Here is a 27,397-nt window from a genome sequence, read left to right as displayed (position 1 = left end):
TACAGACAATGTTCCTGTGTCAGATGTGTTGAGAGTCAAAGCCCTGTTCCTTCCCTCAAGACTCTTTTATCACCCTTACCTTCATAATAGCACTTGTGCCTGTGTTTCCCATGTCCCATACATTTAGGAAATCACAGATCAGGACTTCCATTCCACTGCATTTCAGACTCAAACTACCAAACAGAGCTGAAAGGAAAAAAAGAGAGGAAATCTGAGGAAAGAGGGCAAGTTTGAAGATGTATCAGGGGACAGAACCTTGCTTCCAGTCCAAAACATGGTTCTAAACAGGCTTTCTTTACAGAGAGCTTAGATGTTTAGGACTTGGTGGTTTTTTGAAAATTTTTGTCTTCATGATTTTTGAGACAACTGTTGAAACTGAGGTTTATTCTTGACAAAGACGTAAACTTCGGAAGTTTCAGCAGAAAAAGACTTTAAAATTCTCAACTCAAGACTCAGAGGCTATTATGCCCATGAGAACATGCACTTCCAGCTCTCATATGCTGTCTTTTGAGCACACCATTGACACTACCTACAGCTTCCCCCAGCTGTTTGTGTAGCTGCCTCTCGTTTTGGAGAGCGTTGAGAAGAAGCCAGCATGATGGATAACAGAACTCCTTTGACATACCATGTCATTTATCACATAACAGCCTCAATCCTGCTAAGGTGGCCTTCTCCATATGTCACTGTCAGCTTCTGTGCCACCGCAATGCATCAAAAAGAAAAGTTTGAATATGAAGCACTGTAATTCCTAAGTCACAGCTCATTGCAGCTTTCCAGACATGAAGAACCATTCTGTCTATCTGCCAGCTTGTTTGTTTAATTTTCACTGTCTCACATATGTGAGAAATTAAGTCTTCAGTGTGGAAGAAAACCAGAAAAAGTCAGAGGTCTAGCAGAGGGAAGGAAGATAAAAATCTCTAATTCCATCAGGAATCCAGTGTGACATTTTGAAGTGGAAAAAGAAAAAGCAGCCTATAACCAAGAGTTATTAGGGAATTAAGAGAAAGAATTCTTCCTTCTTCCCACTCAAGGAAAGAGGTTCTCCAATGGGCTGAAAGGTTCTCTAATGGGCTGATGTGAATGAAGCAAGCTTAAAGCAATGCAGATAAGCTCCTGAACTTGGCTGTCTAATGGACACCTATCTCATCTCTTGCACCCCTTGAAGGGTACAAAATGCATTGAAGGCTTCAAGGAAAGCCTCTTGAGATTATCCAGCAGGATACCTAAATTAACCAGAACTCACCTGCCAGTGCAAGATTTCAGCAAGTTCTCAGGGGATACCTGAGGGCAGAGGGGAGGAGGCTGGAGCCACTGCTCCTCTGTCCCACTGACACAAACACAAAACTCTCTGTGCAGTCTCATGAGCTTTACCACAGATGGCAAAGGAAGTATGAGCCACCCACACTTTTCCATGACCCTGATGGGATGCAGCCTGGCTCAGGTTAATTAAGTTTAATATGGAGTTTGGGCTGCCCGGAGCAGTCACACTTCATCCAGTGTTATCTTCCTCTCACCAGTGTGAAATAGTCAAGGCCACAACTCTTCATTTCTAGTCCCAAAACATTCCTGCAATAGGGTAAGACCCCTTTTCTCAGCTTGCCCTAACAAACCTCCCTCATCCTGCTCATAGCACTGCACACCCAGCACCATCAGGGCATCCATGACTCCTCCAGATGAGTCCAGAACAGGCTCAGTTCCAGTGTCCTTGAGTGATCCATGACTGAGCACAGCTCCCACATCCAGCCAGGCAAACTGTCCTACCACCCATCCTGTCTGTGAATCACCATTTAGAAAATCTAAGTTATAACCTTCCTTTTCACGTTCTTTTAGCAGGTTACAAAGCTTACTGTCCTGACCCAAACTTACATGAATCACAGACCCATTTCCCAGGTTGGATAAATTTGCATATCACTTCCAGTGATTCACAGACTCCCCCAGCATGAATGGTGTTAAAACTCCAAGAATTAAGATGTCATTTTGTATCACAATAAGTGACTTAAAATATATGGTTTCCCACTTCCTTGGGTCATTGTCATATAGTCTTAATGTATTTCCATTTCACACAGTTTCCTTCCAAAAGGATCACAGGCAAGCTACAGCTTGAAAATTAATCAATGAACCTTTATTATGCTAACCCTTAATAGGATTACTAATATGAAGGAACTTAAACATGAGTTTTTTTCCTCAGGAACTGTTTACTGGCAAAGCCTCATCCTTCTGTGACATTTACATTGCTACTGTCCTTTCCCAACATCTACTCTTTCTTAAAGAACAGAAGGAATATTAAACACAATCTTCTTTAAAAGCAGTATTTCCAATTGTCATAAGTCAGATGACTCAAAAGTTCCTATTTTTGGTGCAAATGTCAGTGTGCTGAAGATCTTTGAGCAGTTTAGCTTCAGCCTAATAGCCTTCCATTTCTGTGTCAGATTGGATATCTTCATCCTCTCTTGAATATTTGCAGTAGATGCTCTATATAGATATATTAAAAATGTGAAAAAATAAGAGCCTATTGAGCCTCCAGAAAGCCTATGAGCTAAGTCACTAAAAAATTCTTTAAAGGCCTTTGTAGTCCTATAGGCAGCTCTCTCCCTGAAGCTGCAGGATAGAGCTCTGAATCAACAAGATTGCTTCTGCTTTCCTTTGTCTATCAGAGTTTGGCATAAAGACAGACTTGTTTATGTGCATGTAGGGAAAGGAGGGAGCATAAGAATGATAATTCAGCTAGGGGCAAGCCTTGGTCATTACTTGGGCCACTAGGCAATGGGGTTGAATTATGGCTTGCCGTGACAGTATCCTAAATAACTGTTAGTGGGAAATATTATCTTACATTACAGAAACAATTACAAGAGTTAACCATTTGGAAAAGGAAATAATGCTGCTGAAGATCTGCCATTCAGCCACCACAGCTCACATTCGTCAGATTAAAATAGAAATTTCAAAGGGAAAAGAAGAGAAATCAATCCAAGTTTATGTCCAAGTAATGCAACATGTTTTTAGGGTAGCACACACCAAAACATATGCATATTTGTGTTGCTGATTTGCACAAACCCATTCTCGTAGAATGAACATCATAATTGAAAATGAGAGCACAAATGGCCACTTAAATGCCTAAACCCCAGCTTGAGTAATTGTGCATGCACACATATATCTGTTTTTCAAGCACAACTGCTTCTTTTCAATCCTGGCAATCTGGATCAAAATGGTTTCTATTAGCATTATATATGCATTTACATGCATAGAATACTGTATCATTTGGACCTCAGAGTTTTTGGCAAACCTCAAATCTAACTCCTTATTTAGGTTTCCATGAGGTTTAAGCAAGAATTAGCAATGACAGAGTTGTACCTGCACCATATCTAGTTTGTGGAGAATTAGATATCTGCTCTTTAGGGACCAACTCAATCTGAGACTGCATGGAAAACGATGGTTTTGGAGCTGCCACATGTGTTTCTCAGAGATTAATAAAATACTCAAGGAAAAACACAGAACAGAAGCGGGTTGATTGCACCTAAGTGATTTATTTTCTGTGCTTTGCAACATCTGCTGCAGACCTGGTTGTCACAATTTCTACCCAATGGCCTGAAACCAGAAACCCACAACTTTCACAAGGCAATGGGTCCATCAGTTATGAAAGAGCTAAGTCCAAAGGAGGGGCAGAAAGCAACGCCTGAAAATAAAGCAGGTGCTTTGTTATGGCACTTTAAGAGCAAAGATATAACAAATAAACTTCTGTCATCAGTCCACACTGTCAGAACAGACACTCATCAGTTAAAACAGAGAGAGAGCAATTAACACTGTCAAAGACAGTTCATTAGAGAATGATCCACTCCAGGTGGACTCCGAAATTGTGTGGGATCTGCTTCTCCAGCTGGATCTCTAAAATCTATGGGTCCTGATGGGATTCATCTGAAGATCTTCAAAGAGCTACTGATATTGGAAAACCCTTCTTAATGATTTTTGAGTAGTCTTGGGAATCCAGAGAGGTTCCAGATGACTGGAAGCTAGCAAAAAATTGTCCCAGTTTTCAGGAAGGGCAAGAAGGAGCGCCCCAGAAACTACAGGTCTGTCAGTGTCACAGGTTTGGGTCAGATAACAGGAAAACATTCTTACCCAGAGAGGGGCTGGGCACCAGAACAGGCTCCCCAGGGAACTGGTCACAGCACCAGCCTGACAGAGTTCAAGAAGCATTTGGACAATACTCTCTGGTACATGCTGTGACCCTTGGAGTGTCCTTTGCAGGGCCAGGAGCTGGACTCGATGATCCTTATGGGACCTTCTTGGCATATTCTGTTATTCTGCGATAAATAACAGCCGTGAGCTGGGCTTTTGTTTTGATAAGAAATTGTGTAATGAAAAGATACACTTGATTTGAAGTATTTCTACTGTTTACAGCAACAGAGTATTTTTCTTAATATTCTCCTTTTTATTTACATTCCCAGCTGTATCACTGTTATGAGCCTTAAAGCTCAAAGCCATTGATAGGGACACTATTTGATTTTTGAATAGACTACATGCTGGATGGGATTACATCCCATTCAAAGCTGTCTAAAGATAGACAGAGAAGTAGCACAGTTCAAGGGTGCCCTCACCTGCATGTCAGGGAAAGCAACAGAAATTACTGTGACTTCAAACACTTAGCTGTTCTCAACCTGAAATCCAGTATGTGCACAAGACCAGACAATGAAGTTATTCAAAAGTAAACTCTCTTTTATGTAACATGCATGTTCTGGAGGGGAAAACAACTGTTCTCTCACTGTCCTTGAATTGCCAGGCTCAGCCTCTACATGGGTTTACAGCAGGACACTTGACAGGTAAATCTGCAGACTTTGGTTTGGCTATTCCATGCAGATGGTTCAACCCACAAAGTGTCAGCTGCCTTTCCAGAGATCTCAGTATAACCCAAAATATAACCCAAAATGGATATCTAAAAATATCCATGAGAAGTATAGCTTAGTCCTAATCTCCCACAGCTCCTTCTACTTCACGTTCAGACCTTGTGTCACCTCTTTGCTCTCACAGATGTAAATCCAGCCCTGCTTTGGCTAACATTATATCCATCTAAGCATAGAATTCACTGCTACTCAAACGAGGTGCTAGAGATTTCGATTATATAGACCAAGATCTGTTAGAAAATTGGATGGGAGATCACCAATTTTTTTTCACATCACTGGAGCAAGGACTTCAAGTCATGACAGTGCACTGTAGAAATGACTGATTAATGCAATAAACTACGTGGCTACATAAAGCCTCTTTCCCTGGCCCTTCTCATTTCTGAATGGTATTAAAATAGTTTATGAGTGTTCAGCTGCTTTGCACTTTACACCCTCTTATGTGCCATAACTGTTAGAGGGAAGACAGAAAAATCATCACTTTTTTAATCTTTGCCTTTTGTTTTTACGCTAATGACCTTTTGTTATCCAACAGACAGTGAATACAGGAAATATTCCTCAAGAAGTATGTTTTCATTAATGTCATTCCTGTTACTGCTGGCAGAAGACACCACAGACCAGAGCTAGAACTGAGAACCGAACTTCTGCTTTATTTCAAATAAGGACACATCCACGGGTGAAATTCAATAAGCCAGTTCGAAAACACTATGGAAAAGTTTCTCACTTATGCACTCTGAATACAGCATAATTTCCAAGGAATTTTACATCATAAATCACCCCAATTTCTATACAGAAAACACCAGCACAGTTACCTGAGAGTCCTTACCAAGGTTATGGTATCCTGGAGGTAGGATGTGTTCAAACACTAACTTCAGAGCTGTGTGCACTGACCCAAGGTGCACCACCACTGAAGCTCTTTTCCCTGCCACTGTCACCCCCTGCTTCTTTATTTTCTCCCCTCGGCTCAAACTTGAGCTATACAACGTCAAGAGCCCTTGTTTTTCTACCCCTTCAAGACTCTGAGCTACTTTGCAGGATTAAAACTGTGCTGCACCTTTTTCCTGACTCCCAGCAGTGCTGCTCATTTAGGCTGCAGAGAAGGTTTTGATTTCTCACCCTCTCATTGCAGTATTGACTCAATTTTCTGTTTTTTATTTTCTTGATGCTTCTGTGGGACATTCAGCTGGGTTTATAAAATTAGGATGGCAATTTGCTGAAACCACTGGAGCAAATTTTGTCTGTGTAATTACCCAATTGCATGTGCAATCACACAAGCCATGTGCACAGGTAAACAATTCAACTTCAGCTGGACCTCTGTAGGTACATTTTTGCACAGCAATTTTGAAAACATGAGCTCTCAAATGAAGCTTATTTTTGTAGATAAGGCTCTTCATCACTTTTCTACAAACACCATTTCCACTTGCCAGTCTGTTTCCCCAACCCAAGGTCATTTTACATCCCCTCTCCTATCACAGTATTTTGCCAGCTTTTAATGCTGCATTTGAATAACCGATTTCAAAGAGAGGGAAGGGGGAAAGTGAGAGAGAAATACACAAATAAATAAAAAAGTTAAAGAACAACATTAGCCAAAACACAAAGCTAACCCAGCACAGAATTTTTTAAAAGCAAAGTCATGGAAAATCAGCTTTACACTTGCAAACCTAAGCTCCTGATTTTTTTGTTCATAAGCTTTCAAAAATTTCAGTGCGTATTTCACAAAAAAATTATGTGTTTTAATACTTAAAAGGGCCAAATAGCCACATAAAATGAGAAATGTCACTTGGAACTCCAGGGATGTCCAGTTTTCATGGCGAAAGAAACTGCCTGATTTATTACACGGGGTAATATATGAAGGTATATTACAGGAGACAATAACCTTCATTCCCAGGCAATTTCAGCTTTCCAGGTAGTGTGGATATTGCAGTAAAGTACTGGACATTCTTCATTGCATCTATAAAAGTGAAGTTTTTACAATTTAATTTTGTGGACTTCTCTTTCCCATCCTATGAATAACAACTCCATCTCTACATCTGTAGCTTCCAACAGTTTTTAACTCAGGTAAACAGACTTGATCTTCAGATGAGTGCTCAAAAGAGCCCCTTTACTTGTGATATTAGTTCAATTCCAAAGTATTCAGCTTTGATATTGGTGTTTGATGTCTACCACAATCAGCTACAGCGTACCATCCAAGTTCAGCAGCAATTACACCTCTATGTAAATTAGCTTATGCAGCCAGCCGGGCCAGGGTTTGCATGTATGGCCTGGAAATCCCAAAAAAAGGTATAGAGAGACTCCTGATATTTAATACCTTTCCCCAATTCCTGCACTGGTGATACTGAGGTATCCTTCACAAACTCATCAGGTGATTGTGGGAGTCATTGCAGCAGGATGCTTTCCCTGTGCCAGGATGTAAACTTGAAGAGCTGCAACTACACAGCTCAGAGCTCCATGAAGTGCCAGGGCTGAGATGCTGGGTCAGGCTGCACGGAGCCAACAGCCCAGCATCCTCTTCATTCCCACCAATCCCTCACTGCACAGCCTGTGGCAATAATGCACCAGGCCCTAACAAGGCACCAGCTGCTCCTTGCCTGTCTCTCCACAGAGCCCAGCACGGGCACAATTGTGATGGGAATAATATCCCTCAAATGGGACTCAAATAAGCACAATAACAAACAAAAGGGATAATGACACACAATCAAGCTAACAAGAATTATAATATAATTCAATCATCTCATTAACTTTACTAAAAGCCAGCTTTGTTCACCAGTCTCCTGGCTCCTGAAAACGTCTTCAAAGGAGTGCACACATCTGATTACAAACTCACATCATCAGTTAGGAAAACAGACACGAATGCAGAACAAAGGGATTCCTTTCTGAGCCCATGGAACAACCTATTTATATCCAATATTCATGCTAACTTGAAAATGCAAGGTAGAACCTATCCAAAAGTAAATAGTTCCCAAAGGCTAGAAGCTAAAGTGTTTAGTAGTCCCAGGCAGTAACTGAGCCCACACCCAGTGATTTTTGTAGTAAAATTTCCAGGTGACCTTGCATCAGCAGCATGAATTGTACAGGAAAGAGCACAGGGACACACACACAACTCATTGGGCACCTTTACTGTTTCAGAGCTTACAAAGACTGCACATGCTTTAGCAATTGGCAGCTGGGGGACTGATGAAACACGGAACAATGCCTTGGATCCTCCCGTTTTTAATATGGCCATTAACTAATTAGATTTCATGACCATTTAGAAGACAGATGTTATTGCAGTCTCCATTCTATTAGCAAGAAAAATACGGTACTTCCATGTGAAACTTGCCAGCATAGGAATGAGGCCCCCTGAATTTAAACAAACCCTAGATCCTGCCCACACCACACTTCTTAGTCAAAAAGCAGCAGTTGTGTTGATCAGTTATTAGGCTGGACACTGGGACAAGCAGTTATAAGCAACAAATTGTGTTCATTCTCTGGGTCAAACTCCTGAAAGCACAGGGGATATGCTGAAGATAAAAGGAATTGTAGCAAAGCACCCGGAATTCTAGCTATACAGCTTCTGAGAAACAAAAACACCAAGCAATAAAGCCAACTACTGACACAAGGCTGGTGCTGAGTCCCACAGACAATGATATCACACAGACTCCTCTTTTAGAGGCTCAGGCACACTATAAATTAGGTGAGGGTGTTAAAACAACAGTTGGCTGCTAATTAGTCACAGCCCCCCTCAGCAGGGTATCAGCAAAGTGGCAGAGAACATCTCAAGTAAATTAAATTTTAAAAAATCCTACTGCAATCACTCCCCTGACAGACCCTTCCTCCATCTCCCCTCTCAGCTTTTTATTTATTGTAATTACTTTAGTAATAAGATTTGTTTCCTTGTTATTATATATATTACCATGCAGGGCAACAACAACAACAACAAAAAATAATAGCTGGGAAGAGTTATGGAGCTTATTTATCTCCTTGGCTGTTATTGGGCCGTTGGGTGGAGAGAGCAATGAGGAGGTGGGGGCCTGGGAAAAGCAGTAAATAGAAAAGAAAGCATATTCCTCGGGAGCAGAGACATATGGGGGCATATTTACGAAGGAGGAAACACTGACAATGAACGAATAGAGCTAATAACTCAGGGGGCCCAGCAGCCCTGGCTGATAAAGGAAGGAATAAACAATCCTGCACTGGAAGTGCTGTCAGAAGGGAGAGTCCTGGGGTGCAGCTGTCTGCAGGGGCACGTTCATCACAGGAGAGCCAAGGATGAGCTGTCACATCAGCACAGCATAAACGGCCTTGGATGAAACTGGGGCACCTTCCACAGCATAGAGGAACTCAGACAAGTGTGTGGTGCAGGGCCAGACACCGTTTCTGGTTGTTCCACCAAGGAACAATTCACAGAAATGAGAGCTAAGAAATACTGCAGCTCATATTTTATCTCGTGCTGTGCAGGCACTAGCCACATTTGGTACCCTAAACTCTCAAATCCATCACTGCCCTCTCAGAGGAAGGCAACAGAAGCAACACCCGAGGCACCAAAGCAGCAAAGAGCTGTAAAAAATTCTGCTCCAATCGAGGAAAATTAGCTGACCCTTCATCTACACCTCCCAGAGCCACCAAGCATTCCAGTACAGATATTCACAGAACTTGCACCTTTGTCATCTCTGAGGTTTTAAGGAAAGCACCAGTGCACACTCTTGCCACCATTCCATGTGTGTCTCAGAGCACAGCAGTGTACTGAGGGTTGAGTCTTTCACAATTTACAAAATGCTCATTTTTTATCCAAATATGCCTTGCCCTCCACATATGCCTACCTAACTACTTCTGGCAAGGTGGTGACAATTTAGGTGCAGAACTTCTGAAGAAAACACGGGGACAGACTCATAGAGCACGTCAAAGAGCAGCACAAGACTCCTGTAGCACTTCTCTCCTAGAGAGAGATTCCATTAATTCAAAACCACTCCTTTCCCAGCCTTCTCACATCTCTGAGCTATCCTTAGAGGAACAGACACATCACAGATTAACCAGTCTGGAGAGAGCCTTTGGAGTGTGTTTGCAGAGTGCATGGCACCAATTTAGAATTAAACTTCTCCTTCAACCTTCTGACCACAGAGAAGCAATAAAGAGAAGGGGGGATGTCTGCAGTTGTACAGCTTTGTGTGACATCACCTCAAGATTTAGTCCTTAAGGATACAGCTCAGCATCACAAACTGACTCCTCAGACCAGCCATTAGCTTTTTTTTCCTATCTCTGATCCTTTCTGCCTCGTATTGCCCAGGGAACACGATGTGTCCACTCAGGAGAGTAAGCATTAATACAGGAGAGAAAAAGGTCATTTATACAAATAGTGTGTTTGGGTATAGAGACAAATGTGCTGCTTCTTCTCCTCTTAAGATCATCCTTCCAAACAGAAGGCACCAGGTTCCAAAGGTTAAGTGGGAGCACACTCCTGTTTTCTTTTGTAGTTTTTGAGAGTGTGCAGAGGAAAACTGTTCTAGAAGGGATTTTAGCAGGCATTTCTATCTCTTTATTTCAGTAATTGTCAAAAAAACTGAAGCTTTTCTCTGATAGGTTTGAGGAGGTGATGAACAAAGCCCCATAGTAAACAAGAAACAGGATAAATTAAAGTGGGGGTAGCATCAATGGAGGGACAGAAAACCCTCACCTGCCTCACCTTGGAGAAGCAAAGCTTACTCAGCCTGTGCTGGGGGAGGGCAGGTACAGGAGGGAAGAGGATGTTTTTAAAACAGATAAAGACTAGTCCATGACTATATTCCAAAAGAAAAATCAGGATTTCCTTTACCTAGCTGCTAGTACGTAGTACTACCTATGCTTTGAAGAAATCATGCAGCTTCCAATAAATTTCCTTCATCTAAAAAAGACTCACCAGCTGCCATCTCCACTCATTGCTTCATTAATTTACAAAATTCATCAAGTTCTTTTCAATGAAAAGCCTCTTTGATTCAACAGGAGGGAAGAGTGAGAAATGGGAATCAGATAAATAGAAAAAGGAAACATTAAAATCAGGTAAAGGAAGAGGAAGAAGGTGGAAACTCTTGCACACTCCCACAAGCTCTTACATACCCACACACACTCTCGCATGCTACCAGTAAACCTGAGGCCCAGAACAAAACTATTTATTTAATATAGAAGGCACCAAGGCTACTAAAAAGCATACATATAAATAAACAGGAATATGTGGGCCATGGGAGGCTTCACAAGAGAGATTTATTTAATTAAAAGCATAAAGGAATTGTTTAATCCCCTCCACAGGCCTTATGATCAGTAAAGGAGACATAGCCAAGTCCTTGTTTTCCTGGTCCTATCCATTTAAAATTCAGTAAAACTTTTCCTCATCACCAGATTTAACAACTGTTCAAGTTCATCTGCACCACAGAACACAAAATTCCCTCCTGTGTGACACAGGCCTGGGCCATACCCTTCATTCAGGGATCACCAAGAGCCACATTCTCCCTCCTGAAGGTCCCTTCTCTGCTACACTTGATCATGACAGCTGGAGGAAAAGGTCAGCCATTCCCTGCACTCCTGCATCTGATGGGAAATTTAACTAAGTGTACTGAGAGGAAGAAATAACGGGGAAAATACATTTTTTGAAGAAAAACAAGAGTTGTTTATCTTTTTCTTTCTGTCTGTGAGGATCAAGAAAGCATTTGGTGCCAAGAGAGGTTTTGAATACCCTGGGGCAGTACCCAGCTAATCCTCCCAGACTTCTGGCAGACCCAGGCCCTGGGGAGCACAGCAGCCCAAAAGCTGTGACTTAACACACTAGAGACTGTCAGAAAAGCCCAAGGTGCTCCCTGGTGAAGCACTCACCCCAAACTCAAATGAGTTTGAAACCCAGCTCAATGCAGTTGTTACTCAGGATTTGCTTTCCTGTTCCTGCAACACTCAGCACAACCCAGCCCCAAAGCAGGTGTGGGACTGTAGCTTAAGAAAAGTTGTTCCTCTAAGCTTTGCTGTGTTCCAGTGCTTGTTTCAGCCCACCTTTCAGCTCTTTAACTTGTCAGCTGCAATAAGCTGGGGACACAGTTGTTGCAAACCCTGCAAGGCCCCATGCCAGGTCAGGACAGCAGCCACTGCTGGAACTTGATCATGATGTCCTGCCCTTGCATTGGGCAGGACCAGCAGTTATTAACTCACTGCCACTCCACAAACACCCAAAGTGAACAAAGTCCACTGTCCACAGAGAGCAGCAGATTTGTTTTCCAGCAAAGTACAAGCCTACCTTAGCTTAGTGCCTCTTCAAGGCTTCCCACAACATTTATTGCAGCTCAACATATTAGAAGCAGAGTTGTACCTTTTTCCAGTCATGTACAGGGAGAGGGAAGTTAGTGTGGGTGGAGAGGGAGGGTATAAGGTAAAGAACGCAAAAAGGAATCAATATTTTCCAAGATCAGATTCAGCATCTCTTAGGAAACGTGGGAAGGAAGATTGAAAAGAAGGTGGGAGAAGGAAGAAGGTTCACTATACAGAAATATTTCTGTGAAAATTTAAGAAATCCTGATTCATCCTCCCCCCACCAGGTTATACAAAGCATTAATTACAGCCAGTTTTTCCCAAGCATATCTGCTTTGCAGCTGTATTCTGCCCTGCTGTTTTAGCAGAATGGATAAACCTCCATTTGTCAGTAAAGATCCTGTGTCCCCAACACCACTAATACTCCTTCCAGGGAATTGCAAGGTCTTGTGGCCACAGACAGTGCAGAACCACACACACCTGACAAATGCAGGAGAGCACTCCAGGCCATGTCTCAGATTCCCATTTTCCATACAGGACTGATAACAGGATGAATAAAACACGGGGCAAAGGGAATTCTCCCAGCACAAACGTTGAAGGTGAGACCTGCTGGGTGCACAGACAAACCCCAGAATCAGCACCTCACAACTCACTTGCCATTGATGACCCCGTCAGGATTAAGCATGGGCACAATCTTGAAGATGAAACATTTCCTCAGGAGCTCAGCAATGGGATCACTGCTCACCAGGAACTCCAGGGTGCCCTTCATCACCCAGCTGGCATTGCTCTCACCAGGGTGAACACGGGCTGTGAGGAACACGTAAGGACGGCTGCCTGCAAAACAAAGCAAAAACACCCCTAAACTAAGCAGGGCTTTTCTTTGAGAGTAAGATTTTGCAAGTGGATTTTATTCCTTTTGAACTTAGGTAACAATCCAAAACTCATTCTAAGGAAAATGCATCCCTAGATATTCCAGATATTTTCTCAAGGTGCAATTTATAAGCTGATCACAGATTTAGTCCTCAGAACCACCACAGAGCCTGTTTCATCCCAATCTCTCTGCTTATTCTGTGATGACTTAAGTCTTTACATGCACCATTAGAAAGCATTCTGCAGGTGCAGGTTACTGCCTCTCCAAATAGCTTTACCATACTTTTTAGCAATTATTGAAAGTCTGATCCCATCAAATTCCATTAAGGTTTAAAAGACAGCAAGAAATTATTTATTTTCTAAGGTCCTGCTCCAATTTCAGTATTTCACCATAAACAACTCAGAACTTTCTAAATATCTAAGCAGATTTGCCCACCCATAAGGGGCTCCAAGGACAAGCAAGCTGCCTGATCTCTGGAAATAATTTGTGCTGTAGGGTCAAAATCATAATTAATTGAACTAAACTGATATAATTAAAGAAAATGGACTAATATGTTCACCAGAGCAGCAGAGGTTGAGTACTCAAACCTAACCATTATTTCATAACAATACAACAAAAGGTAGAAGTAACAACACACATAGCTAAGGCAAGCTGTTGCTTTTGGTGGAAAGACTTTTTAATTTATATAAAATTTAGATTCTCACTCAGATTAGAAAGGCTGATTTTCAGAAGTTGCCACTAGAAGAGTTCATTTGTTTCTAGCACTACTTTCATGCAGGGGAAACATAAACTGTTCCAATCTGAGGTAGGGGAGGGGATTTGAGGGTGTTGCTTTAAAAAAAAAAATCAACACAAAAATAACAAAAAAACAAAGAGTAAATTGAATTTTTACTAAACAGTTCATTGATAATCTCTACTGAACCTATTTCAAAACAGACTTGCAATTTAACAGCAAAAGTTTCCTTGTTATCAGATATGTTATTTGCTGTTCCTGTGAAAAAGCCACTAAACACATTTGGTCTGGTTGCAAGTCTCCAAAAACTCTCAGCATACATATGCTTAGAAAAAAACCAAGCTTGACAGCAGATCCTTTGAAGATCCCATCTGTGCTGAGCACACTTCAGGGATGGGCCAAAGAAACAGGAGAAGGCAGAAGGAGACACCTGCCATACACAGAAAATAAAAGGAAAGGAGAAAGCAATTATCTGTCTTTAAATAATCCTTTTGTGAGCATTCACGATCACAAGTCAGCCTGACAGATTTACTTCAGTGGAAAGTTTTATCTGTCAGGGCATCACAGCCGTGCCAGGGCAGTTTGTCCCACTCAATCAGGCAACGTCAGAGCTCAGGCTCCATTCCCTTCCAGAACTGAAGGCTCCCAGTGACAGAACTGGGAGAGGCAACAGGGCAGAATGCAAAACCAAAGGGGTCAGCTGAGTAAACAAATCAGCCCTTGTAAACAAATGCTGAATTAGCACCTTACACACCTTTGCCCTTAGCTCCCAAAGCCATCCTTCAGTTTCCAAATGCTTTACAAATCATTAATCAATCATAATAAAACAGGGAGGTAGAAAACCATCCCCAAAAATATAGATGGTACTAAAGAGCTGTTTAGCTGTTTGTCTGACCAAGAAAAGGCTGTGTCAGAGCTGGGAATACAGGTGAAATTTCTCATTTCACATTCAAACAAGGAATAAGCATTAATTTCTCTCCTGTACTGTATATTCTGCACAGTTCTGCTCAGTATATACTTTACAGCACAATTTAGTCACATCATACAGGGACACACTCAGATTTGGAAATAATCCCGCATCCATGCTTCCCTCTTAAGCAGTTGGTGGGCACTAGAAGGGTGAACTGCTCTCCCAGCTCAAAGAGTTCATACAGAGCAATCCAGTTCTAGTCCAGTAAAGCAACTGGGACTCTGTTTCTCCATAGCCACATATTAGGCTTTTATCATTCTTACACCTCACCATACTGGGGGGGGTTAGTGCATTTTCATCAGTGTGTACTCATAAGTTCCTTAGGCATTTATGGACTGCAAAAGACTCCTTTAGCTCCTGCAGAACAAGCCATTCTGATTTTTTCCCCCAAAATTAAAGTACACTAGTTCTATTCTTCTCCAGCTAATTGTGCATTACCATCTACCTTAGTAATGCCTTATAACAGCAACAAACAAAAACCAGATTTCACAAAGACATCAGCTGCATTTTGCTATTTCCAAACATTTTCTCCTTTGTCCCATTCACCATGATTTAGTGCTGTTTTGCAGGCTCATTGCTGAGCTAAACTTACGGGGCTGTGCAGTTTGAGCTGGGAATGAGGCTCCTGAGGACTTCTAATGGACAACAGCTGTAAATAGCACAGAGCAAAATAAAATGTGCTCTCTTTTGCAATTGGTGAATACAGCTTTAACAACTCTTACCTCTTCTGGATATTGGTACAGAGCTCAGCATTTCAATTGAGAGGCTCATTCCTCAGTCAAAGTAAGAAAAATTAAAAGAAAACCTCTAAGCAACAGTTTTCTCATGTCAAAAACCCAGGACAATTTACCATAATTCTACTAATTGCAATAGCACAGGGCTGGCAGAGACCTGAGTTCTGCTGTTTCTCTCAAGGCTCATCAAAGTCAAGCATGTCTTACTTAGACTCAATGTTGGAAAAGCTCCTGGAGCATCCAGACTTTAAACCCCAGGAAACATGAAGGCAGGGAAAGAGACCAGAGATCACCTACACTGTTCTCCTGTGGGTGACAACTGGAGGGCCCCATTGCCTGCAGGTCCAGCCAAGGAAATCTCTCTATTCCAGTGAAAGTTTCCTTTGAAAGATCCCCTCCTGCCAAGCACATCCGCAGCTCTGACATCCCACCCACAGGAGAGTCATAAGGAAGCTTTGTACAAGCAAGGAAACCACAGAGCTTGTTAACTGTCTGTTCCCTTCACAGGAGCCATCACAGCCAAATCCCACATCCAAATGCTGCTCCCCCCAGAGTGCTCCCAGAGTGAAAACTAATGAAGCAGCAAATAGAGCAAAGAGCTGATGACATGGCCATAAAACTTGCTACTCTTGAAACACCTGGAAAACAGCAGGAGTGGCCCAAACCTGTTTTACAGCATATCCAGTTACTTTGGAAATATTGTGCTAACTGCTATTAACATAGCTCATGAAAGGAGTAGACAGAGCACTGGCCTGCCATGCTCCACGCTCAACTGGAAGCACCAGTCAAGATCTCTGCACTCAGTTCAGCTGCTTCCCTTCATTCCTGACTTCCAGCACCTCCATAGCTGCAGTCCTGACCAGACCAGCTCAGAACTACCCAGTACAGCTTACTGGTTTATACTGGTGCCCAGCTGTCCTCTCTCTGCTCTTTTAGAGCCCCATGGTACAATTTCCCATGCCCTGCTAAACCTGTCTTAAGGACTCACAACTTCAGGTTCTCTCGTATACCTCCTCCCAGGACCAGTTCAACCAGTTCAACTGAGCTCAAGTCTTCAGAATCCTCAGGCCAGCACTTAGGCAGCTCATTTTCAGGTTCTGAGGAAGCTGCCAGAAAGCTCAGGTTAGCCATTTATCTCTGCAAAGCTCACATTGCCCATAACCTTCTGTGGGAATGTAAATAATAAAAAGGGAAAGTAGAGGAGCCTTTTTGTGCTACATAAAGCCTTATCCAACAAATCATGTCTCCTTACACTGTGTTACATTTCGACATGCCCAGAATATAACATGGCATCAACAATACCCAAGGTGGGAGATTAAAGAACCACTGATTCCTCTTGCAAAACTTCGAGCCAAGAACCTTTGAATGATAATTTTACTAATGCATCACCTAATTCCCATCCCTCCTTCTCTTCACTCATTTTTGATTGTGGATATATGAATGAAAATGAGAGCTTTGTTCTTCCAGTCGTGCTAACTTGCTGCTTAATCTGCTGCCTCTAAGGGTCCTCCTCTAGTCATGTCATCACCAAGGTTCACTAAGAGGTGACTTTAATGTCACTAATCGTGACATCAATTGGGGAATGAGAAGCCTGAAAGAAAAGAACAAAACCCCATTAACTCAGCAGTGTCCCTCATCAAGGGGACCACAGAAAGGAAATGAAAAACAGCTCCAGATGCCCTGACTTGGGCTGCTGTTCTAAATTATATCAGGTTGAGTTTTGAGCCATGCCATTTGTAAAGGGACAGGGCATTGAAATGACACAGGGCTAGGATTTTTAAAGGAGTCAAAGGGAATTATGTACACAGCATGTGAAAAATTCAATCTAGATCTGGATCTTGGGCTGAAACTTCCTGGCTGTGCCCCTGCATACCCCTCTTTCCTTTGCACAAGCCCAGAGCCATTAAGACACAGGCTTCTTTTTCTCCTTTATGTCTAAGAACAGCATGACTACCATGAGCACTACACAGATCAAAGGGCCAAGTTTACCCTGGGTTATAGTAGAGAAAAATCAAGAAAGCGAAACTTTTCCTTCCAATTTAATTAGCTGTGCCCACTACAGGCTATTCTGTGAGGAAATGATGGGTAAACAGGACCATCACATAGCTCTTCCATGCATGTCACAGCTGCATCGTGTCCTGGATACATCTGACATGCCCAAGGCTGCAGTTTTGCAAAGTCAGAGAGAAGAGAGGATATGGTGCGATGTACAATGAATATATTAAAGTATATTTGTAAAAAACATGAAATACTGAGATCACAGAAAACAATGAGCCTGCTCTGAGGCATAATCTGTGACAGGTATTTTTCTCCCCTCCTAAAACTTTTCCACCAGTTGTCAGACTTTCTGTTGCCTTAAGATAGAATAATTCTTCCCTGCCCATCTCCCCCTACTCCAGATTGCTGTCTCCTTGCTGTGCCTGTTTTTGGCTAAATGCTCAAAAAATACAGAGGCAAAATACAGTCTAGCAGGATCAGCTGTTGTTTTCCAGAATTATCAATGAGATATTTCTTTCTTAAATATTTCTGTATTATATGTATTATTACTGTTACCTGTGGCAAAGAGGTGAACATTACAAATCATCTCAGCTGCCTGTTCTCTACCTTCATAGCTTGATGGGAGAGTTTCAGCCTCCAAGTTGCTTGGCAACCTTCCTTTGTGTACATGTTTTATGAATTCATCCACCTCTGAATCAGAGATGATCAGGGAGCTGAATACGGGTACAGACTGCTCAGCCTCAGTTCTGCTTGACCTACTAACACTGGGTTTCAACTCCAGGAACTTGGTAGTCAAGTTGTCAAGCCTGTTTGGGGGAAGTTTCCAAAATCCCAAGCTCTTAAAGCAGCAGGAACCATCATCATTATTTAGCAGGACCTTCAGTATAACTGAGGGCAAAGGAAACCCACATGAATTAATTCTGCTCCAAATCGAAGCCTACCTCTTAGGGAAGGTTGGGGAACAACTGAACCTTATTTTCAGGACTTACAACCAGGGAAAGCCTGCTATAACTCTCAGGTTATAATTAACATCCCCATCCCAAGTGTGTGCACCTGCATTAGTCTAGCAGAAATTTAAGTTCTGGATACAACCCCTCAGCATTCACTGGCACACCCAGTGTCCCTCTGCACACCCCCTGAGCTGCTCAAATATCATCAGACTTCAGAACTGAAACCATGCAGGTACCTTATTTACCTGCTCTCAAACAAGTTACCTGCATTTACCTGCTCCCAGGACTGTCACCAGCAGAGGAATTCCTCTGCCTGGGTGCACGTCCCACACCCGTGCTCACTGCTGACATCCATCTCTGCTCCCCACAGCCAAGGGCATGAGACCAAGATGGGGCACAGGGGACAGCTGGCTAGGAAAAAGTAGTGCCCAGAAGGATCAGGGGATTACAGCAGATGAGACAGTAATGCAAAGCAGTTGCAAAAATGGCAGCTCTCCTGGGAGCAACACCAGGCAACGTCACAGCCAAGGCCAGGAACACTCCGTTACTCCCCTCTGCTCGACCCAGTGAGCAAAACCAAATACCCCCAGTCCTGTGCCCACTGCTGCCCACCATAGGTTAAAAATACTGATGAGAACTGAAGAGATCATTTGAAAATCATAAAATGTTTAGAAGTCTTAGGCTGAAAAATTGGAGAAAACGTGTTTCAGACACAGAAAGAAAAGGTGAACAGAGAGGAAGGAGAAATAACCTTTAAATTGCAAAAGGCTGTTATAAAAAGATTGCAATCACCTGTCCTCCCTGTCCACTGGGACTAGGCTGCATAAAAATAAACACAAGTTACTATCAGCTAAGCCAACCTGTGGTGACCTGACTGCCCTCACTGCTGTGCCTGAATGTTGGCCCTCCCTCCTGATGGGTCCTTGTTCATAAAGTCCTGTGGCAAGAATCTCCACTACAGTACCCAAAACAGTGCCAGCAGAGGCCTATAGCCACACAAGTCAAGGTAGCTCCTTTAGAGCTTGGTCCATGGTTCCCCTTACTCCTCTGAAACTAGCTCTCTTTTCTGAGGGCTGCTGGAATTGATATTCCAGTCCACAAGGCAGCTCTGACACCTCCTGTGTTCTCTTTGATGCAAGGTGTCTGCTTACTACTTAATGTTAGCCATTTTGAGCCATGTTAACCATTAGCCACTTATTAGTGGCTAATGAGAAATATCTCATAAAATATTTCAGAAATATTTCACCATCATATTTTGACATCATTAGGGCTTCTTCCAACATACAGAACTGAATTATTCATGGAAAATTCTGTCTTACCTGTACATTTAGTCTTGACACTTCAAAATTGGACTAATATAATTTCTTGGATTTCTCTCATTAGTAATGATCTTCCAAAGCCTCTCTATTACCCTTAAGATTACCATTTCTCAGCTTCTGCTTATGCATCCCTTGAAAGGTGTGAGCAGCAACCACTAAGATCAGTCCCAATGTATGATCTAGGTGGCTGATGTAGGGAGCTCCAGATTATCTGTCAGAAGGCCTGCTAGGATCTATCATCCCTGCTTCTATAACACACACATTATGGCTTTAATTTGTTCTGTGGCAGCAGGCAATTTCAGATACTCAAGTATTTTGTACTGCCATGGCCAGGCCATCAATCCACGTGTTTTTCAGTCAGCATGGGAGAAATGTAGACTGTCTTGCAGAGATGCAAGGCTTCTGAGACCTGGCAAGTAGTAAAACGCAGTATTTTCAAGTCTGGCATATATGTGACTTTCACCTTTGGGGTTTTTGCACAAAGACAAAAAAGCTGAACTGAGAGAAGAACTAGAACATTGCCCTAAACTGTCCCATGCCTAAAAGAAGGTTCAGGCAGGAGATGAGTACACAGAGACCTGAAGGACAGCTGCTATAACAGGCAGAGTGCAGAGATCCATAGAGCTATAAAATCCATGGGCTCTTTTCCGAGAGAAGGATTTCATCTGAAATGAAATCAGGCAGGAGAAGCAGACTGAAAAAGCTTCCATTGTCATAAAAATATCTCCCTGGGTAATCCACAGTGATGGAAAAAGGAAACCCTGATAATTTATGTGACAGTTTAATGGGATTTTGGTGACATACACTACTTTAGAAAGAATTTGCCCAAATAGGACAGACAGGACTTTAATAAGGCTTCAGCTCCGAACCAGCAATATTTTCACCCCTTGCTTTTACATTTCATTCTATGTACCTACTGCTCACTCACAGCTCATCTTTCTCATTTGCAAGGCACATTTCAACACCCTAAGAGCAACAACTGCACCTTCTGGTTAGATCCCCTGCCTGAGAGGCTCCTGAGTATCTGATCCCTAAAGGGATCAAGCTGCCTTTGCACCTACAGGGCAGAGCCTCATTGAGCTGTGAACTCCGAGGCATGAGCTGCCCTCTGGCCATGTCCCCTGCTCTGTGGATGGCACTAATAGCTTCTGTGCTGAATTTAAGGGCGGCAGATGGACATCTGGGGCAGGAGCTGCTGGCAGAGGGAATGCCCCAGAACACACTCCAGGAATAAATGGCTTTCACACAGTGAGTAATGCCTCGATCCCCACCTCCTGCCTGTGGAGGACACAGACTTTAGCCCCAGTACAACACCCTGTGCCCTGCACTGCCATCGCTCCCAGAGCAGGCTCAGTGAAAGAGGAATTGCTCAGAGTGCCAAACCCAGGTGAATCCGGGGTTAATGGGATGAAACTCCACAAAGGAACACTTAGACTGAATACCAGTGAGTTACAATAAAAAGTCTCCCCTGTGGAGAGGTGGAAGTTAACATTAAAACCACATTGCCCAGAGCACAAGAAGTCATTTTGTACACAGTAATCTTGCAGTGCCTGGGGACAGAAATAACCCAACAGGAATTTGTTTTCTTTGCTAACTTCAATGGATCCAGTTAAGAAGCCCAAATTTTGCTAAATTCTCCTTCTGGCAAATCCAGGCATGGAATGGTAAAAAATTGGGTGAAGATCTCAATATTTTGTCCATTCTGAGATGAACTTAGAACCTGCAATGAGGCCTGTGAGCCTAAAATGGGCATAAGAAATGGAGCACCTGCCAGTGTTTCTCTCACTGCTGGGAATAAAAGCCAAGTTTAACAGTTTAGCACAAGTTTAAGTTCTTCTGCTTTAAGTAGCACTTTAAGCTATTCTGTTCTACAGAAGACAAACTCTATAGTTTATTAAAAAAGAAGCTCTTTACTCTTTATGCAGAACATATTTTAAACCCACCTATTACCACCTACAGCATAAAGTAATGTTTATTCTTATATGTGTTGTGCTTTTAAGTGGCACAGATCCATCTCTCCTTGACTTGAAGTCTTCCTCAGGGAATGACTTGTAAGTAGTAAAATATATTAAAAGAAAGTGCAATCAGAGCCTCTCATTGTCAAAGTGATAAAATATCAGTTTTTGTTAAGATAAAAAGCATCACAGATTGCCTCCGATGGTAAAAATTAAATTTTTGGTATTCACTTAATTTGATATTTATCACTCATTGCTCCAGAATCAGTCAAGCAAGGAATGTTTCTTAAAAATATTATTCTGTATTTCTCCTGGAGTAAGCAAACTATGAGAATTCTAAAATGTGTGTTTTCTTACATATAAAAAACTCAGAAGAAAAAGAAAATAAACAAAGTCTACAAAAAAGTCTTCTAACACTTCACTATGTCAACAGCTTCACAGTAAAAGAACCTTCTGCAGGGTGACCTCATTTGTGGCATCACTAAATTGACTTTTAACTTGAGACTGTCTAAGTCTGTCCTAAATCTTGGAACTGCAGTGTCCAGAGCTGATCCCAGAGGAAATTCTTGCTTTCCACAAACAAGAGATCAATGAGGTAAAACTGTCTCCAGATTTTGAATAATGAATCTTGTCTTCATGGCAAGGTCTTAGATGAACTCCCCAAATACCTGAGCAAAAGAACACAAATAAGAGGTCAACATAAAAGGTCTTTCAATCAGATCATCAAGCGCGCAGAACTGATGCTGGCCCGATGATCTTCTATCATGACACAAGCAGCACCATCCTTCATCTCCTGGACTCCATGACATGTGTGGCAGAACACAAGTAGAACATAAGTTTTCCAAGAAAAACAGCAGAGATGGGCCCTGAAGTTCCCAACTAAGCTCATACTGTGTTTTTTTTAAAGCAGCTCTACTATTGAGATATCCTAAAGAAGAAAAAGGAATATAGCACCATCATATAGCACCATCTGAGTCCCAGAGTACTTGACAAAACTAGGTGGAACAAAATTTGCCACTGCATAAAGCAAGTAACATGCAGAAATTTCAAACAGTCTGTGGGAAGACACACTAAGCAGTTCCTGTCTCAGGTCAGCAAGTTCTTCCCTTCAGATGCCAGCAAAACCATGGCTAATGGATGATGTCTTCCTGCATCAATCACTGCAGGGAGCAGAATGTCAAGTTAGGAAGAGTCATCTGTTCAAGGAAATAAGATGGTAGGGAGACTAGGGTGAGGAAAAATGTTCTTTTTATCCCCACAAGTTGCTACAAAGCATAGAAAAAGGTTCTCGTGAATAAAGGAGTCAGGCTGCAGAGCAGTCCTGGCAGCCCCAGCAGAAACCGAAGTGGAACATGTGATGTCCTTCCTCAGCACTCCATGTACCACTGCAAAAGTGGGAGCTTCCATACAGGAGAGCTTTCAGTTCTTCATAGATTCCTAAGTGATAAAATTTATCTTAAAAGCATTCTTCAGAAGGTTCTTTTAGGCAAGTAATTTAACAGCACAACTGATAGCTCCTAATCAGTTTGAATTTCTGATGTGTAGTACACAGACTGACTTCATAAAGCTGACACTGTGATGTTTCCTTAATCCCAGTGCCTTCCTGCACTTTCACTCCAACACTTCCACAGCAGAACTTTCAACTTTTCCAGCTGACCCTGCCCCAGAACCTTTCCACTATAGCTCATTCACTCTATACAGCCTGTGCAATCCACAGCATGAGCCCTCTCTTAATGTGCTGTAAGAAACACTCATATCAAAACCATTGTATTCCAGAGCTTTCACAGCCACTTCATCTCCTGCTTTGACTGCTTTTAAAAGAAACACTTATTTATATAGAAGAAAATCCCTTAAATCATGGTCGTGACAGGCTAATGGCTAGCATTGCAAAGATGATTTATCTTCCTGCTGTATCTAACAAAGCTTCTTACATTAGTACTTTGTTTTCAAAATACAAAGAGACTTCTAACTGGTATTTTTTAACTGCAAGGATATGCAGCTAATGAAAAACGTCTTACATCAAAAAAAAACCAAATCTTCACCTAACACTCCCATCAATTCCCAAAATCAAAGGACCTCCTTGAATTATTTCTTTCCTCTGTGTTACTCAGGGTGCTTCCCTCATGGATGAAGAAAGCAACCATTCAGTCTCACTGCCTGTTTATAATCTGAATTCATTTTAGGGTTTGCATGCATCACCTGCATGTTTTGATTTATTTTATTTGATTTCTGATTATTAAATTACCTTTGAGGCAGGTTATATGGCCTCATGGGAAGCACTACCCTTTGTGCAAACAGCAATTTTATCAGGGCTGAGCCTAATTTCACATTACATCTTGATAGGCTGGTAACAAGGTTGTGGTGTCTGCGTGGCAAGTGATGCCCCAGCTGGTGGCAGAGGCTTTTGATAAGCTAGTAGGAGGATCCTGGGAGTGTTCTGATTTAAAGGGTCTGATGTAGGGTATGAAATTAAGGAGCAAGCCATCACTGATGGGTGTAAGTGCCATTTCAAGTCTATTGACTATGGCATTTTCCATAGCTGGCAGGGCCATCACACCTTTGCCAGCACACAGACTATGAGCACCTCACTACATGTTTATTACTTGCTCATAGTAATGTAATAATAGTAATGGCTAAAACCAGGGAGAACAGTGACAGTGGGGACACCACAGTCACTGACATGCCCAGAGCCCTTCATCTGTCTCTTGCTTACTCTTTCAGCCCCTGGCCAGTAGCTCTTTTTGAAGCTCAATTCCCATGAGCTGAGTTGTGCCTCATGGTGACCCCTCTAGCTGTTGTTTCTGTGCCCTCTCAAAACGCTTGACAGAACTGTCACAGAAGGAGCTTGGCATCTGGAAGCCGTGGCAGACACGATATGACCTGATTCATAAAACACAGCTAAACAGCTTGGGCTGCCAGAGGCCAGGATTTACAGGACTGCACTTAAAAACAGCCTTCGATGCCTGCTCTGCTAAATGCACTTTCCTACTCCACACAATAACAATTCCCAAGTTGTGTGAGGGTGACCTGCAACACTGTGAAGTGACAAAGCCGACAAGACACTAGAGACACTAATCTTGTTACAGCCTACACTGTCCACTGCTACTCAGGACAGGAAAAGAATGAATTCAGCTCTGGCTGCACCTTCTGTACATGGCTACAGGGGTAGGAAGGACTTAAAAAAAAAATTAAAAAAATCAGAAATTTTTCAGAAATTCCCCCAGCACAGCAAGCACAAAGGAAAAAAATTAAGCCAAAGATAGTTTCTTCTGAATTACCCACTACAGCCTCATTTTTACAATAAAAGGCTCCCTGGATTTTTATTTCCAGCAGGAACAGCCTGATCAGCAAGGAATTTAAGGACTATTCTGCCCTCCCATCCATCTACTTATTTTCTTCATCTCTGCTTCAATCACTAGTTACAGCCTTCTGTTAGGTGCTGGCCATGGGACCCAAACATCCTCTGGGAGATCTGTCAAAGTCACTCTGATGCCAGTGGTAATAAATTCCATCTCACTCATCTTCTCTTGAAGCACTTCATAGACTGAGATTACATGTTTTGAGTGTGTTCCAAGTTACAAAGGTAAGGATTTACAGAAAAAGCAAGTTGCCCAAGGATAAAATACAAATCAGTCAGAGCTGGAAGCTCAACAGCTGTTTCCCAAGCTCCAGTCAAAGAATTCTGTGCCATCCACACTCATCCTAGAAGTGATTTTCTACATAATCCATTACTTCAAATCACTTCCTCCTCTTTTCATTAGCTTTGAAAATGAATTGAATTGTACACTTAGACATAATCGGTAGAGCCCCCTCTCACTCACGTTATTTGTCCTGTATCAAGATCAGCTGTCATTTTCATTCTGGAACCCATCCACCCTTCCCAAAATTTTCAAGCACACACACATTTGCAGAGTGCTATGGTATATCTTTATCCATCACTATCATGACATGTTTTCAGACTAGGGGAAAAAGCAAAAGGTTATTTGAAAGTGGTAAGGGAAAAATGAGAGAAAAAAAATAGAGTGTTGTAGTAGGTCTCTCTGGTTTTCTTAAAAAATAAAATAAAGGAAGTCCCTAAGTTGTCCACAAGTCCTTCCTTATCTGAGGGCCAAGACATTCCTCCAACCCCATTCTGACTTCTTCAGTGACTTGTCACCTCTGCCCACATCATGTTTTAGCAAAAATTTCAACCAATTTAATTTAATCTCATTATTTCAAAGTACCCAGGCTAAACCAGAAATATCTTCAAAGAGTTTGTTAAACAAATTCAATGGGAAAAAAAGTGAGTAAAAGCTTATAAAAAATTGCCAAGTGGCAAGGAAAATTACTTTCTTTTCCCTACCACAGCTAAGTAGCACGACAATTGCAATTGATAGAGCAAATTAAATTCTAAGCGCATTGGTGATTTGATAGATATAATTTTCCAAGTGTTACAGCCACGTAAAAAGTGCCCTGAAATGATACAGAAGTCCAAGTTTAGCTGTCTGGGAACACTGGTGCACTTTGCAGTATCTACCGTGTCACTTGTCAACTCGTTGATCTTATCAGCACATTTGCAGTCTGAGCAGAGCAGCTGTCTCCGCCTGGTTTTTATTTCTATTTCTGCATTAGAAACAGGTGGGCAAGCTCAGAGAGCTAACAAGTTTCTTTCTGATGTAGAGATGGACAAATCCTCTCATTAACAGAACGGCCTTTTAAAAATCATTATGGGGTATTTTTAGGCCCATTTCATTTTAGTATTTCTGTATAATTGCAGCCCATTAATCACAAATACTTGTTTCTACAATCTGTCAGTTATAGGCAACAAGTAGTATCAGCCTGTGGCATCTGCAAACTACTACTTTCAACATATTGCTGGCTTGTTTTACTGGGATAAGATTGGCTGCATCAGTCACACAGGAGTGGATCTCATTCTCCAATTACAGAAATTAAACTCAGTTAAAACAGGTCAGGCAGAAATCTGCATAGACACTCCCAGCAAAATCAACTTACAGGTGGGAATTAGAAATAGCAGGTGTTCAGAATTCCAGATACAAATCCGTGAGAAAAAACAAATGCAAACCATGTATTGCAAATATGCCTCCTCACTCAGCAATGCTCTTGGATAGATTAATATTAGGATCAGCACATAGAAGTAGCATTTGATTAAGATCAGCACATAGAAATAGTATTTGCTACATTTCACAAGACTGTAGAGCCCTTTGCATGGATGTGGGCAGAGTAGCTGAACAAACTATCTGTTTGCAGCTCTGGCAAACATGCACTAAAGCTGTTCCACACAATCCAAACAACTCCAGGCATTTGTAATACATGACTAGCTAGGTCAGCCTTTATCAGACAAAAATGCATAGCTTGGAACATTAAATCCAGAAATTAGATTGTTGTTTTCCAGAAAGTTTTCAAAGCCTTGAGGTATCAGCTGAATGACTTTTCTATTTTCAAGTCAGACACAGCAGACAGTCTCTCCAAACCAGTCAGCCAAGATTTAAAAGCACCAAGAAAGTTCCCAGTTTAGAAAGATAAAGGTGAAAGCAACATGGAAGTTGTAACGCCACCTACACTGTTTCCCAACAGTCTGTTAGTTCTGGGTGTTGAGGAAGGGTTTGCCTGTGCAAGCTGAAGCCTATTGTTAGAGTGAGAAATTCAAGAATCACAGGATCATGAAAAATCTACCTCAGAGTAGCAGAGTTCCCTGTTAGCAGGACACACTCTGGGTTCTGTCACAGCCTAGCA

General features: G+C 42.0%; 1 protein-coding gene across 3 annotated transcripts in view; it reads right to left on the bottom strand.

Moving 5' to 3' along the window:
• Window positions 1-27,397, bottom strand: part of AGBL1 (AGBL carboxypeptidase 1) — a 342,670-nt gene that overhangs the window by 228,026 nt on the left and 87,247 nt on the right. For all 3 annotated transcript variants that reach the window (XM_088063318.1, XM_088063317.1, XM_014251368.2), the window contains exon 18: window positions 12,788-12,968. In XM_088063318.1, coding sequence (XP_087919444.1) covers window positions 12,788-12,968 — 181 coding nt within the window. The remainder of the gene's footprint in view (window positions 1-12,787; window positions 12,969-27,397) is intronic.

Source organism: Pseudopodoces humilis, chromosome 16, assembly GCF_049639895.1.
Source record: "Pseudopodoces humilis isolate 2021_Gansu_Grassland_sample_001 chromosome 16, ASM4963989v1, whole genome shotgun sequence".
NCBI classification, from domain to species: domain Eukaryota; kingdom Metazoa; phylum Chordata; class Aves; order Passeriformes; family Paridae; genus Pseudopodoces; species Pseudopodoces humilis.
Note: the sequence above shows the minus strand (reverse complement) of the source record. Positions and strands in the feature narration are given on the sequence as shown.